The 13,182-nt window shown below is 42.9% G+C and overlaps 1 protein-coding gene across 6 annotated transcripts in view; it reads left to right on the forward strand.

The window, feature by feature from the left end:
- Slc4a4 (solute carrier family 4 member 4) overlaps positions 1-13,182 on the forward strand; it is a 416,646-nt gene that overhangs the window by 132,009 nt on the left and 271,455 nt on the right. For all 6 annotated transcript variants that reach the window (XM_085836838.1, XM_085836839.1, XM_085836841.1 and 3 more), the window contains exon 3: positions 10,755-10,934. In XM_085836838.1, coding sequence (XP_085692964.1) covers positions 10,755-10,934 — 180 coding nt within the window. The remainder of the gene's footprint in view (positions 1-10,754; positions 10,935-13,182) is intronic.

Consider the following 13,182-nt stretch of genomic DNA (forward strand, 5'->3'; position numbering starts at 1 on the left):
CATGTGTGTGTGTAAGATAGAGTTTGAGATTAGTTGTCTTTCTCTGTTGCTCTCTACATTATTATTATTATTTTAAAGATTTATTTCTTTTATGTATATGAGTACACTGTAGCTGTTTTCAGACACACCAAAAGAGGGCATCAGATCCTATTACAGATGGTTGTGAGCCACCACGTGGTTGCTGGGAATTGAACTCAGAACCTCTGGAAGACCAGTCAGTGCTCTTAACCATTAAGACATCTCTCTAGCCCCTCTACATTGTTTTTTTGAGACAGGGTCTCTCACTTAATATGGAGGTCACTGTTTGACTAATCTGGCTAGCTTGGGCACTCTGAGGATATTTGTCTTTGTCCCATCTGCCCCCAGTGCCTTGATTTTCCTTAAGTGCTGGAGATATAAGCTTAGGTCCCTACATTTACACAGCAAGCACTTCTACCATGGGGCCATCTCCCCAGCTCTTACCTAGTTATGGAAGTTAAGAGTCCCACACTGTAGCCTGGGTTGGGTTGTAATTCATTATGTAGCACAAGCTGGCTTCAAACTCATGACAGTCTTTTTCCTGCTTCAGCTTCTTGCGGTGCTGGGATTATAGGTATGACCCACCAGGTCTGTTTTTGTGACCTTTAATTCTACTAGAGACCGGGAATTCTGTTGAGCATGTTCGAAGCATATGTAAAGGATTTTAAGCAAGGAAGTGACAAGTGACATTTTGCAAGAAAGGTTCTTTTTGACTGCTGGATGGAAAGATTTCCCCAGGAGGACAGTAATAAAAGTAGAGAGTATGATCAAAGTGCGAGATGGTGCGAGCGCGTGTATGCGTGTGTGTGTGTGTGTGTGTGTGTGTGTGTGTGTGTTGGCCAACTGGGGACAAAGGGTTGGAGAGGTATGGTTTAAATCTCCAGGATTTACAGATGGATGGATAGATAGATGGGCGATTGCAATATGGATTTTTGCTATGAGCCACCTGGAGGCTCATTTGTCATTTTGTAAGGTGATTAAAACTGGTATGATAGGTACTCAACCATTTGACTCTATTCAATACCTGTTAGCCATCCATGTAGAACTGTGACGTAAGCAGTTGGCTGTATAAGGTGGAACTAAGAAGGAACAGGGAGGGAGAAAGTAACTTGGAAGTCCTAGTGACATGGCTATCATAACCCATGGGAATGATGACACTACTTAAGGTAGGAACTTGAAAGTCCTAGGCAGATGTTCTGCAAATCAGATATTTACAACTCATTGCAGTAGCAAAGTTACAGATATGAAGTAACAGTGAAATAATTCTATGGTTTCGGAGTCACCACAGCATGAGGGACTGTATTAAAGGGTCAAAGCATTAGGAAGGTTGAGAGCCACTGCTCTAAGGCATGGGTACAAAGCTGTTAGCTCTCCCTTCTGTGGGTTTAGCCGGACTGTACTTGACTCTTAAATGTTTGGAATTGTATAGAATTTTGATCTAGTTTAATGTTCTCACCTTACAGATGGTTAGATGAGCCTGGACGGAGGGGCAGGGATTGGGCAGTCACTGGAGTAACCAGGGGAATGCTTTTCCTGGTCAGTGCTCATTCCCAGAGGATTTGCTGTGCGTGTTCTCTCTGGAGGGGAGAGATGTGTAGACGGAGATGAATGAGATCTGGAAGACGCATCTTGAAGAATAAGAAGTGGGACCTGAGGGAGAATAAAGGTGCTGAAAAGGCTTTTAGGTGGATGAGAGAGAAAGTCTCCATCAGCCTGGGTGGGCTCACCCTTGGTGAGAGTCTTGAGAGGAGGCACATCCCATACAGAACATTTTCATATTCTGGCGCAGCTTGTGGGACTGAGGGTCATGGATCTGACTTCGTCATTTTGTGACAGGAGCATATTCAGAGGTACATGAGCTTCTTTCCCTTAGGTATTGCTAATTTAATGGGTTCATCAACATTTTTTTAAAAAGTGTGTTTTCTAGATAATGTTTGATGGGACAACTGATGCTGGACACATAGCGTAGTCATGGGAAGAGGAAAGGGGCACTTCTATAGCCTGGGGAACCTAGAGTGCTGCCTGTCTCTGTACATCTTAAATTGGCCCTTTGGCTTTAGTAGGCTTACTGGAAATGAAGTCACTAAATAAAAGTAGTGCTAGTGGACCCTGGCTCTCAAAGTTATGACCGAGGTGATACAAATGGGTACAAATGGAAAGCCATAATCATAAAGATTTGTGAGACGGTGTTATTTAGGCTAACATGCCTCTTGCGGCATTTTCTCTAGTTCTCGGTGATTGTTATAGTCCCGTGGTATTCCTTGCATCTCACCTACCTCCATACAGAATGGTAGGAAAGAAGAGCATCAAGCAAAGCAATTTGAGACATCTCATTTGTGATTAGCCACAACTACATTGACTATATTGTGGCTTATCCGTCTCTAGACCCCAATACCAGTCTTCCTATTGCCCATCCACAGTTAAGCCACTGTAGTCAGAGAAGCCATAGCAGGGTTAGGGCTGGACAATGTATTTGGAATGAGGATATGAATGTGTGCATTTATGTGTCTCTCTGGCTGCCTCTCTGACTGCCGTTGCAAATCCAATTATCAATGATGGTCGGATTAGCTATTGTTTTGAGTCGTCCAATTCTACTTCCCATTCAGTGGTGTACATGGTAACTGCAAGAGAAATAAAAAGCTGTTAGTTCTCTGTGTGTGCCTTCCAGGTAGGCTCAATACAACCGCATATATACTGCACATTAAAATTCAGGGGCGGTCGGCTGTCAGCATGAGTGGAAGAGTTCTAACTGGGTAGTGCCAGCCTTCCCGGATCTTTCTGAGTCTATTCAACTCTCCTCAGTCAAGTGAAAGGCCTGGCAGACCTGGCTCCTGGGCATTGGCATTCGCTTGTGTGAACACTGGGGAAGCTGTGCCCAGAGCTGGATGAAGGTTGCCAGGCCCTTGCTTCTGGGCAGGGTGAGGGAGGATAGAGTTATGGAAGGTGTTGCCTCTGTTGACCCACTACATTCTGTTCAGGGGCTTTAAAGGGACAGTAAAGGGGCAGGTCAGAACTAGGTCTAAGTTGCCTCTTCTGCCCTGCTCAGAGTGAACGCTCTTGAGAACGAAGGGAGTTCACATGCTATTATCAGGGCTCCAGGTGGGTGGGATAAGGCAAAATATAGCTTTGCTTCTTTTTCCCTTTGGAGAGAAGGAGAATGCCATCCACACTTCTAGAGCATCTTTGTGTACAAGATAGAGTGGGAGACAGTTGTTCATTAAGTCTGCTCATGAAAATTATGTCTAGATTTCTAAAATGCATTGGTGCTTTTAATGTGTGGATAAGGATAGAAAATAGTATGCTAGATCAGCACTAAATCTACTTTGGAGACTCCTCCCTGACTGGAGGCACCCGAGGAACTGTAGTTTATGTAGGGTGAGCTGAACTCGATTTCCATGGTTCATTAGGATAAGGCTCCTAATGTACCTTTAAAAGGGAATCCTTGCCTTTTTTTTTTTTTTTAGCATAGATGTTTAAAAATGATTTATGCCTACTGAAAATGTAAGAGTTGCTCGTAAGAATATTTACTAATTCAGTTTTACCTCTATTGTCAGCTGTTAATGATGGATATTATCATGGAAACTAGATGTTATTGTCTATCTATGGATACTTGCAACTGTTTGCTAACATGGACAGTCAGAGGAAGATGCACAGTTTCTCTGAATTAAGGGATTGACACCCTGCTGAGAGACATTTAGCTTGCTTCTTTTAAATTTTTGTTTATAGCTATTTGTTCTTGTGCACAGATTGTCGTCGTCATCATCATCATCATCATCACATCACATCACTAATCACTCCTCACTATGATGATCATTGAATATTGAAAATGTTGTCCTCAATGATTGCAATAATGACAAGTTGAGATTTCTTGCTAGCCCTGTTAGGGGGACTCAGATGGGCTTAAGATCCCTGGGAATCCCAGGAAGTTCAGGACAAGAAAGATATTTCTCCCTTTTTCCGTATGAGTGTGTGTGCCCATGAGCATATTGTGTGTAGTGGTGCCTTGTGCTTTGACTGAGGCAAGGTCTCTTCTGTTTCTGTCATTTAGGCCAGCTATGTGGCCTGTGAGCTTCTGGGGGGCTTCTCTTGGCTCAGTCTCCTAACTCCTCACAGTGCTGGGATTATAGACGTGCACCTTATTTGTCTGGCTTTTACCTTGGTTCTTGGGACTTGAACTTTGGTCCTCAAGCTTTGACAACAAGTGTTTTTAATCTACTGAGAGATCTCCCCAGGCCCATCCCCTCTTAAAGCAAAAAACCAAACTTATTTTCTATGTATTTGCTTGTATGCTTGATTCTAAGTGTAATTGGTAGTGTTAATATTAAAATAAATTACTCACCAGTACTTTGAAGTTATCTATAAATAATTTGTATATGTGACATATAATTATCTGATAATAAAGATCTGCATTATTTTTCCATGTAAAAAAAATCACTCCTTTCCAAAATATAAAAATAGAAATCACCCTTGTCCCAAGAAATCATGTGTTTGAAGTCTAGATCCTCTTTCAAACATAAAGGGCTAGTTTATCCCCTGGTAACTGCAAAACTATATCTGGCTTTGGAAAATGATTTTTCTCTTCATGAGCCGGTATTTATACCCCAGTAAATTATCAATGTTGCTACATCTTCTTAGAGCTGACTATGGACATTCTTTTGGAATTGTGTAGGCAAAACTAACAATTTATTTGTATTAATTTATGAAATATTTTGGAGTCTAAAGGCTGGTCTGCTTCTTAATATATAAAGCACCACATTTCCCCCCCCCCCAGTACCTGTACTTGATATCATGACGCTACACTCTCTTATAAAAATAATGCCAACTGAGGCTTTTTGTTTGCTTGTAAAGACCTTGCTTCATTTTTTGTAATCGAACACCCATGCAGGGTCTTGGTCTTCTCTCCTCAGATTTCTTTAAAGATTTAAAAAACAGTAAATCTCCATTTTGCTTCCTTCTCTTCCTTTTGGTGACAGCTACCAATTTGTCGTAAGCATCCCGACCTAGAGCAGGTTATGTACGATCAGGGCCTGCACTCTGGGAGCGTAGCTTGTCAGGTCTGAGGGGAGGGCAGGGAGGGTTTGGGTTGCAGAGTCTTTGCTTTAAATTGGAGAGAACGGAAATTTGCTTGATGGTCGAAATATCAACAATGGAGAATAGGAACCGCAGCCGGAGCGGAGCATACCTCGGTCTTTAATTAGAGATATGTGTGGGAGGCTGGAGGGATGACTGCAGGTAGGAAAAGGTACATTTCTGGGGAAGATTTTATCTGTCCTTTGGCTATCTATGAACTGGCTCACAGTGCTGAAACCTCAAGATAAAAAAAAAAAAAAACAGTATATACTGCTTTCTTCCAAAACAGCTCAGGATGAAGTAGAAAAAAAAAAAACCAAACAAAACCAAAAAACAAAAACAACAACAACAAAAAACAACAACAGTCCCCCCCCCCCATCTCAAACATTTGTGAAATGGGAGGGGGAGGGTAGTGTATCAAATACATGCTAGGAAGTGCTGCATTCACATGGGATGGTCTCATAGTTGGTTCTTCCCTTTCTACCATCAACACAAGGAAGGAAACTTAGTGATTTATAGGATAAGTGTGTGTTTTACTTGTGTGTGTGTGTGTGTTCATGCACACACACACTCGTGTCCAAAGGAAGATGTTTGCTGTGCTCCTATGTATTCTTTAAGACACGGCCTCTCACTGAACCTTGCCAATTTTTAGCTAACTTGGCTGGCCAACAGTCACTGTAATCCTTTTTCCAGCCCTATCACCCCTGAGTCGGTGGCTATAGGCATATGTAGCCATGTCTTACCCAGCTATCCATCTTCACATTATTAGTGTGTATTTTTAAAAAATTCGCTCAAAGCTGGTACTCAGCTCACGCTCATGTCGATACCTGAGCAATATGTCTCCTGTGGAATGCTCTGAACAAGACATTTGTCTTTGGTTTCACCATCCTTGACTTCCCAAACTTTGGTTTCTTCACATGGATCTGAAATTATCGCAGGATCACGTGTGGCAGAGAAGTGCACAGCAGCAACGAACATGCTTAGAAGCTCATGGTGCATGGTTGCTGCATCTGTACATATACAGTGTGATGCTTCTCAGGCAGGAGCTAATAGCTCTATCCTGCCTACATAGGTTGTTAACCGTCAAGCCATTCATAGACGGTTTCACTTGGCTGGTGAATTTTTATTTTCTGGCTTGAGTTATCGTTTGATTCTTCCAACTTCTGAATCATCCTGAGGAAGTAGTGTCTGCGAAAGCCATCTTTACTTAAAGGGCTACAGAGTGGCTAAGTGTAAGAAGGGTTGACTGTTTGCCCTAAAAACATTACAGCGATGATCAAAAGTTTCCAGTTGGGTTAGCCATTTCTCAGGAATTGGGAAGACCTTCGAGTTGCTGCTTCACAGAGCATCCTGTTTGCGACTAGGGTGGAACAGGTGAAGACAGGGAGAAACAAGACTCAGTAGTGATGATTCTGACATTCAGAGATAGCCAGCAGAGCTGAGTTGTCTTCCCAGAAGTCCTGGCTGTAGTGTGGATTGTGAAGTATTCCCGAGACACTTGGAATGCGTTGGGAACTCCCACCATCTGTCAGAGACAGGCATGTAGGGTATTTATTTGAACACATGATGCTGAAGTTCCTGCCAGATTGAAGGCGTGATGCCCTATGACTACATACCTAAATGAACACTGTCAAATGTGGGCTCCAGCGCTTTGGTTTTATGGTTGAACTGGCATAAATGTAAGCTTGCTCTTAATGTATTCAACAGTTATATCTTCCTTCTGAATTAAAGCTTTAAATTAAAATTTAAAAAGTTAAATTAAATTTAAATAAGTCTTATTCTTTATTTTGCCAGCCTTCTTAGAAGGAATTTTCATGAAATCGACAGCAGAGGAGGTTTTTTGAACCTAACATTTTTCTTATAATAAATTAGTAACGATCCCCATTTTTTGAGCATCTTACAGTTTTGTAAACTCTTGTGGAGTTGGAAAGCTTGCCTGTTCCTTCTTTTTCTTTTTACACAGAATAGTAGCTGGATGCTCAACAGTTGTAGCTCTGCTGAGAGCTCACATTAATCTTCTTGACATATCTCTGAATCAGATAAATATATTTTAATGAATGTAAACAGTGAGATCCACCTGTGATATTCTTACCAACAATAGACTCTTCCCAGCAGTAATGCCATTTCTGTTGATCAGGATGACAGTTTTGTTGGGTCTGTGAGAACACTTCCATCTCAGCTCATGTTACTTTATTGTTTTGGTTACTTGGCCATATGGCTAATTACATATTTGGTCATCCTTGTAAGAAAGCACACCCAGCTCACGCCTTTAATCCCAGCACTCGGGAGGCAGAGGCAGGCGGATTTCTGAGTTCGAGGCCAACCTGGTCTACAAAGTGAGTTCCAGGACAGCCAGGGGTATACAGAGAAACCCTGTCTCAAAAAACCAAAAAAAAAAAAAAAACCAAAAAAAAAAAAAAAAAAAAAAGAAAGCACACCCATCTAAGCCAGGTCCTGTTTGCCTCCCTTCACAGGCAATGTGGAGAAGGAAGGAGAGACAGAGTATAAGTATGTAAAGTAATTAGTCCCCTGTGGTCCACAGCACCCAGATTTACTTTATTTCATTTCCTTTATGTAAACCCAAGGCCAAAGGGGAAGATTTATGTGCCAGTAAGATGCAGGAGGAAGAGGAGGAAGAGGAAGAAGAGAAAGAGAAGGGGAGGAGGGGGAGGAGGAGGAGGAAGAGGAAGAGGAGGAAGGGGATGCTGTGCTTAGGGACTTGTTCCTTGGACATTTCTTGGCAAACATCTTCATCATTGGGAATATTCTATTTTACCATATTGTAAGAATACCTACAGTGCTGAGCACTAGAGGCTCATGGCTTTATAGATGTCATCACTATGAATATATAAAATACCTAAGAGTAGGTGTGTGGGGTGGCAAAGGGAACAGAGAGAGAGAGAGAGAGAGAGAGAGAGAGAGAGAGAGAGAGAGAGAGAGAGAGAGAGAGATCTGTGGATTGGTACAAAGGTTCTAACATTGGGCGATGGTGATGGTTGTGCAACTCTACATAAAATCCTGGATTATACAATTTTGAGGAGTGAATTTTACAGTTTGCTGGTTATACCTCAATAAGTTGATAAAAATGCCCGAAGTGTGGAGCATCACTAAAGGAGCCTCCATACCTTCTCACTCAGAAGGATGCTACAGGACTCTGACCTGCAGCATCAAATCTGAAGGCTTCCTCACCTCTGAGTGGAGCAGGGAAGAGTGGGAGGAGGAGCTGGTGGGATGCAGGGAAGCTGGCTGTGCCCCAGGGACAGCGCTGCAGTGCTACGGTTACCAAAATGAGCAGAATGGCACAATATTTGTAGTTATGACCATTCAACTAGGTTCTCAAAGGAAGGCACATCTCACTGTGAAGCATGAAGACTCACCGCCATCTGAATCACTGTAGCCTTTTCATTAGTTTAAAAATAATACTTTACATACAACACTATACATAGCAATATACGTATAACAATACACACACACACACACACACACACACACACACACACACACGTAAAACTTTAAATCCTGTCAGCTCACATAGTCTCTTTTAAATGACTTGGTCAAATGTACCACATAGACTTGTGTTTACACAGTACATCTCATTGCACCACATCAGCATTAATATACATTAATTACCATTCCCCCTGACTGTTATTTAATGTTGTGCAGAAAACATTTGCTGTGACATTTTAGAATTTTGAACTCCCCCCCATTCTATGTGTGTGTGTGCGAGTATGTGTGTGCGCACATGTGCATGTGTGTGTGTGTGTGTGTGTGATATGATTCTGTAAGGCTCTACTGACTGGTACTGCTGAGATGAGATAAAGCTGCCCAGCCTCCCTTAGTAAGGGAGGCACAGGAAGCAATTGACACCGTTTCTTAGTTCGCATTGTTTCTGAGACATTTCCTACTTCCTAGTATAATATAGCTTTCCTATGAGAACAATTTGCTCGAAAATGGTAACACATGATACATTTCTCATTGCCACATGTCCTGTGGGGGACATTGTTCACTATGCTTTGTAGTCACAAGTTGGTGTTTTTACGTGCTGGGGGTGGGGTCCCGCTTCGTGTGGAGGGTTCCAACTTCCTTCCAAATTTCAGTTTCCCATGATACACTACCCCAGAGAGTTCATTCTTCCGTAGTTGGAGTCTTTTTCTGGAAGTATTATACGATTCATTTATACTGTCAGTTTAAGGAAAATCTTGTGAATTATGGTGTTTTGGGGGATGCCTGGTGGCTTCCGTGGAACGTAGTTCATGACAACTGACACTCAGGAGGCTGAGGTACATGGCGGTCTGAGATATTATCTCGGGAACTGTAAAGTACCATCGAAGGATAATTCTAGAAATGGGAAATGAAACACTTAGGGGAGATAACCTAATCTAATTTGCAATAAAAGAACGTGCAAATTTCTTCTGAAATGATGATTCCCACATTCAGAAGTTATGCTGTAGGTAAAGAGAAAGTGAAGGTTTTTCAGTTAAAACAAAACAACAGCAAAAAGACTTGGAACTTGGGATTCTCGTCCATCTGATCAGATTTTGTAAAATGACATCTTTGTCAGTTTTTGAGGTGCCTTCCCCAAGAAGGCCTGGAAGCAGTCAGATCTGTTTTCTTTTTTTTTTTCCCTGCACCCTTCTCTGAAGGCAGCTTTTGCTGGGCTGGGACTTATTTTTATCATTGCAACAACCTGGCTTTGGAAACTTCTGGAAACGAGAAGAGACTTGAGGGTGGCCCTGGAGCTGACATTGCTTTAGCGCTTCCCGGTGCGAACATTTGTGGACTTCTAAAAATCTTCTCCCTGAGAAAGTCTTATTTTTCCCAGTTTGCCCCAGTTCCAAGTCTCTGTTCTGCTGATTGGATTAAAAAAAAGTTATAGTATAAAACCTTATCACTGGCAGAATGACTTTTTGAACTTTTGATCTTTATTTTTGCAACTCAGCAGCTTCCCCCTTTCTCTAGTCAATAGAATCACAGATCTCGAAAAACTAGAGCAGAACAGGCCTCTAGGGGTTACCCAACTTAAGCCCCTTGCTGTATTGAAGGACGAGGCCAAGGCTCTGAGAGGTAAGGGGCAGGCAATGGAGCTCACTGGGTAGGGTGTTTGCCTGGCATATGTGAAGCCCTGGGTTCAAGCAGAGAATAAACTGAGTACAGTGATGCTTGCCTGGAACCCCAGAGCTCTGGAGATGGAGGCAGTAGGGATCAGAAGCTCAAGGTTAACCTCTGCTCTATATCAAGTTAAGGTCAGTCAAGGCTACATGGGTCCCTGTCTCAGTAGACAAGAACAAACAAGAGAAATATAATGAAGGCTATATAGATAGTGGATGACAGATCTGTAACCAGAATTAAGAATTCTTGATTTCCAGTTTGCTAACTCTTTGATTTTCATAAACCTAAGATCTAAACTTTATCCTGTGGGGACAGAATTTGAGTACACCCTCACAGAACCAAGTACCAGCCAGTGGATGGAATTGTACCATAGCAGAGTGAAATTTGAAAATAGGCTCAGTTTTTTTTTTTAACAACACAAACTCAGTTCTTTCAGTCGGTCAAATACAGAGTGATAATGCCACACTCACAGACTTCTCTGGCCTGTGGCTCCTGTGTAATTTAAGTGTAGAAATATCATGGGTTGAAATGACCGTTGACTTGTCTACCATCCTTAGGCCACCACACGATCTACATTGGGGTCCATGTGCCCAAGAGCTACCGGAGAAGGAGACGCCACAAGAGGAAGGCCGGGCACAAGGAAAAGAAGGAAAAGGAAAGAATCTCTGAGAACTACTCGGACAAATCGGATGTGGAGAATGCGGATGAATCCAGCAGCAGTATCCTCAAACCCCTCAGTGAGTACTCTTGGCTCAGCACCGCTCTCTACCTTTCGGCTCCTCTGCCAATGTAGAGGGAGTCAGGGACCCTGGGGCGGTCTGTCTAATGGGTCATGTCCACACATATGCTTTTCCTGTGATGACAGGTTGGACTAAGAGTGCATGTGGAAGATTCTGTGTTGGTGGGGAAAAGATAAGAGCAAGTACGGGCACAGATGGCAAGTCTTCATCCTGCAAAGTGAGCTAGGGCTCAGCTTCACAGACAATATGTTACTTCACTGCACTCATCAACAGTCAGAGGCTCATTGGATTGATTCCGCTTAAAAATAGGTTCTACTGAGACAATAGGCTAAGATGAGAGTGTACGCATGCATATGCATGTCTATCTTCTAAATCACGGTCATTGGTGACATTTAACTGGATTGTGGGTCAGGTCAGTGATTTAAAATGGAACATTAGAGAAGCTTTGCACAGGGCAGAGAGGAGTGCTGAGTGACACAGCTCTCGAAAGGCTGGCCATAGTAGATTCACCATAGACATACATATAAAATGTTAAGATGGATGGGAGGGGGTCAGAGGGCACTCTGGAACTCAAGTTGCAAGTAGACTGTGGGCTTGGGTATTGGTTTATGCTGTTCTGTGTGTGTTGAGTGGGGGTGGGGGGCTCTGATATATGGAGACCCTTACGGCTGGAATGAATCTGTATGAGCGAGACCCATGCTGGTTGTGGAAGATTCAGGAAGAGGACTTAGTGACAGCTTTCGTGTTGGCAGAAAGCTGTACACTCTCCATCTCTTGCGGAAGCCCAGACCCTGCCATAAAATGCATGATGGGTGGCACAGATAAACATCAAGTTCAGTCACGGCAGGTGATGACGGGCCAAATTAGAACGAAGAACTCAGGGGGCTGTTGAAACATGAATTCACAGCACTAAATTAAAGAGGGCGTGAAGCACCGTGACGTGAGTGTTTTCTCCTCTCAGCGCTGGGATGAAGCAGGTGTCTTAGGAAGCTGGATAAGCCGTGCTCCAAGAGGAGTGGCCCAGATGGGCCACTGGATTGGGGAATATTGGAAATGGGCTTCTGAACATAAGAGGGAGTAGAGTTGTGTGTGAGATGGAGGAGGTGGAGGACAGGTAACTAAAGCTATGTTGCTTTCATTGGAATGCTAGGGAAACTTTTTCTAAAAGAATTCGCCATGATATAGCATCCAAAATAATAGTATCCATTCTAAGCCAGCTCTTTGAAAGGCATATAAAAAGGGTTATGACTTGCAGCTTGAAGAAAAAAAGAGATAATATCCCATTCCAAATAGATTACTATAGTTTCTAGCTATTTACTGTCTATTTTGGCATGGTACCAGCCAGCATCAAAAGGGCCTCTGCTGAGCATCTGTGAGAGGTCCATCCCCTCTTCTCCCATTCTCAGGCCCTCCCTTCCCCTCTCCTCCATTCCTTTGCTCTTCTCTCTCCTCTACCTCTTAACCTCTCCCTCCCTTCCCCTTCTCTTTTCTTCCTGTTTTGAAGCTATCTCTCATTCTTTAAGCAATATAAGATTTGTCTTCACTGTCTATAGAGATGGAGAAGGAGGGGTAAGGGGAAGAGAGGGAGAGGAGGAGGGGTAGGGGGAGAGAGAGGGAGATGGAAAGAGAGAGGGGTTCACCTAAATAAAAGTGCCAAGCAATTTAGAGGTGATAATGATGTCACAACTTTTTATTTTTGGAAAGGCAATGCAAATGGTGTAGTGACACCCAGGTAATTAGGAAAGGGCAGCTCAGACCTAGTTGTGTGTGTGTGTGTGTGTGTAATGCTGCTGCTCTCTGGGGCATTTGGGGATCAGTTTGAATATAGCATGCAAAATAAACAATATAATCTGTTCTAGGGATGGGGCCTCAGAGGTCTCCTCCTTGGTATACTGCTTTGTGTCTTCAGCGAGGTCTTGGAAATATAGACATGCTATGGAACAATTGTTCAGTGATTGTAGCTTCTCATGCAGCCCAGGTTGGTTTTGAACTTGCTTACTGTTTAGCCAAAGAGGACCCTGGACTGTAAATTCTCTTGTCTTTACCTGTGAGGAGCTGGGATTATAGGCCTGCCCTGTTTTATGTGATACTGTGGATTGAGGATTGAAGAGGACCTTGTGTATGTCAGACAAGCCCTAGTGGAAGGACTTTTTAATTTCTTTTCCTCCTGGTGGTCATGGGAGTTTTGGCTGTAGTCATCCAATTCGATGAGAAGGTTGTCTTAGAAATTGCTATGAGTTTTCCT

This window comes from Mus caroli, unplaced genomic scaffold (assembly GCF_978045245.1).
Source record: "Mus caroli unplaced genomic scaffold, Mus_caroli_1 scaffold_4, whole genome shotgun sequence".
Lineage (NCBI taxonomy): Eukaryota > Metazoa > Chordata > Mammalia > Rodentia > Muridae > Mus > Mus caroli.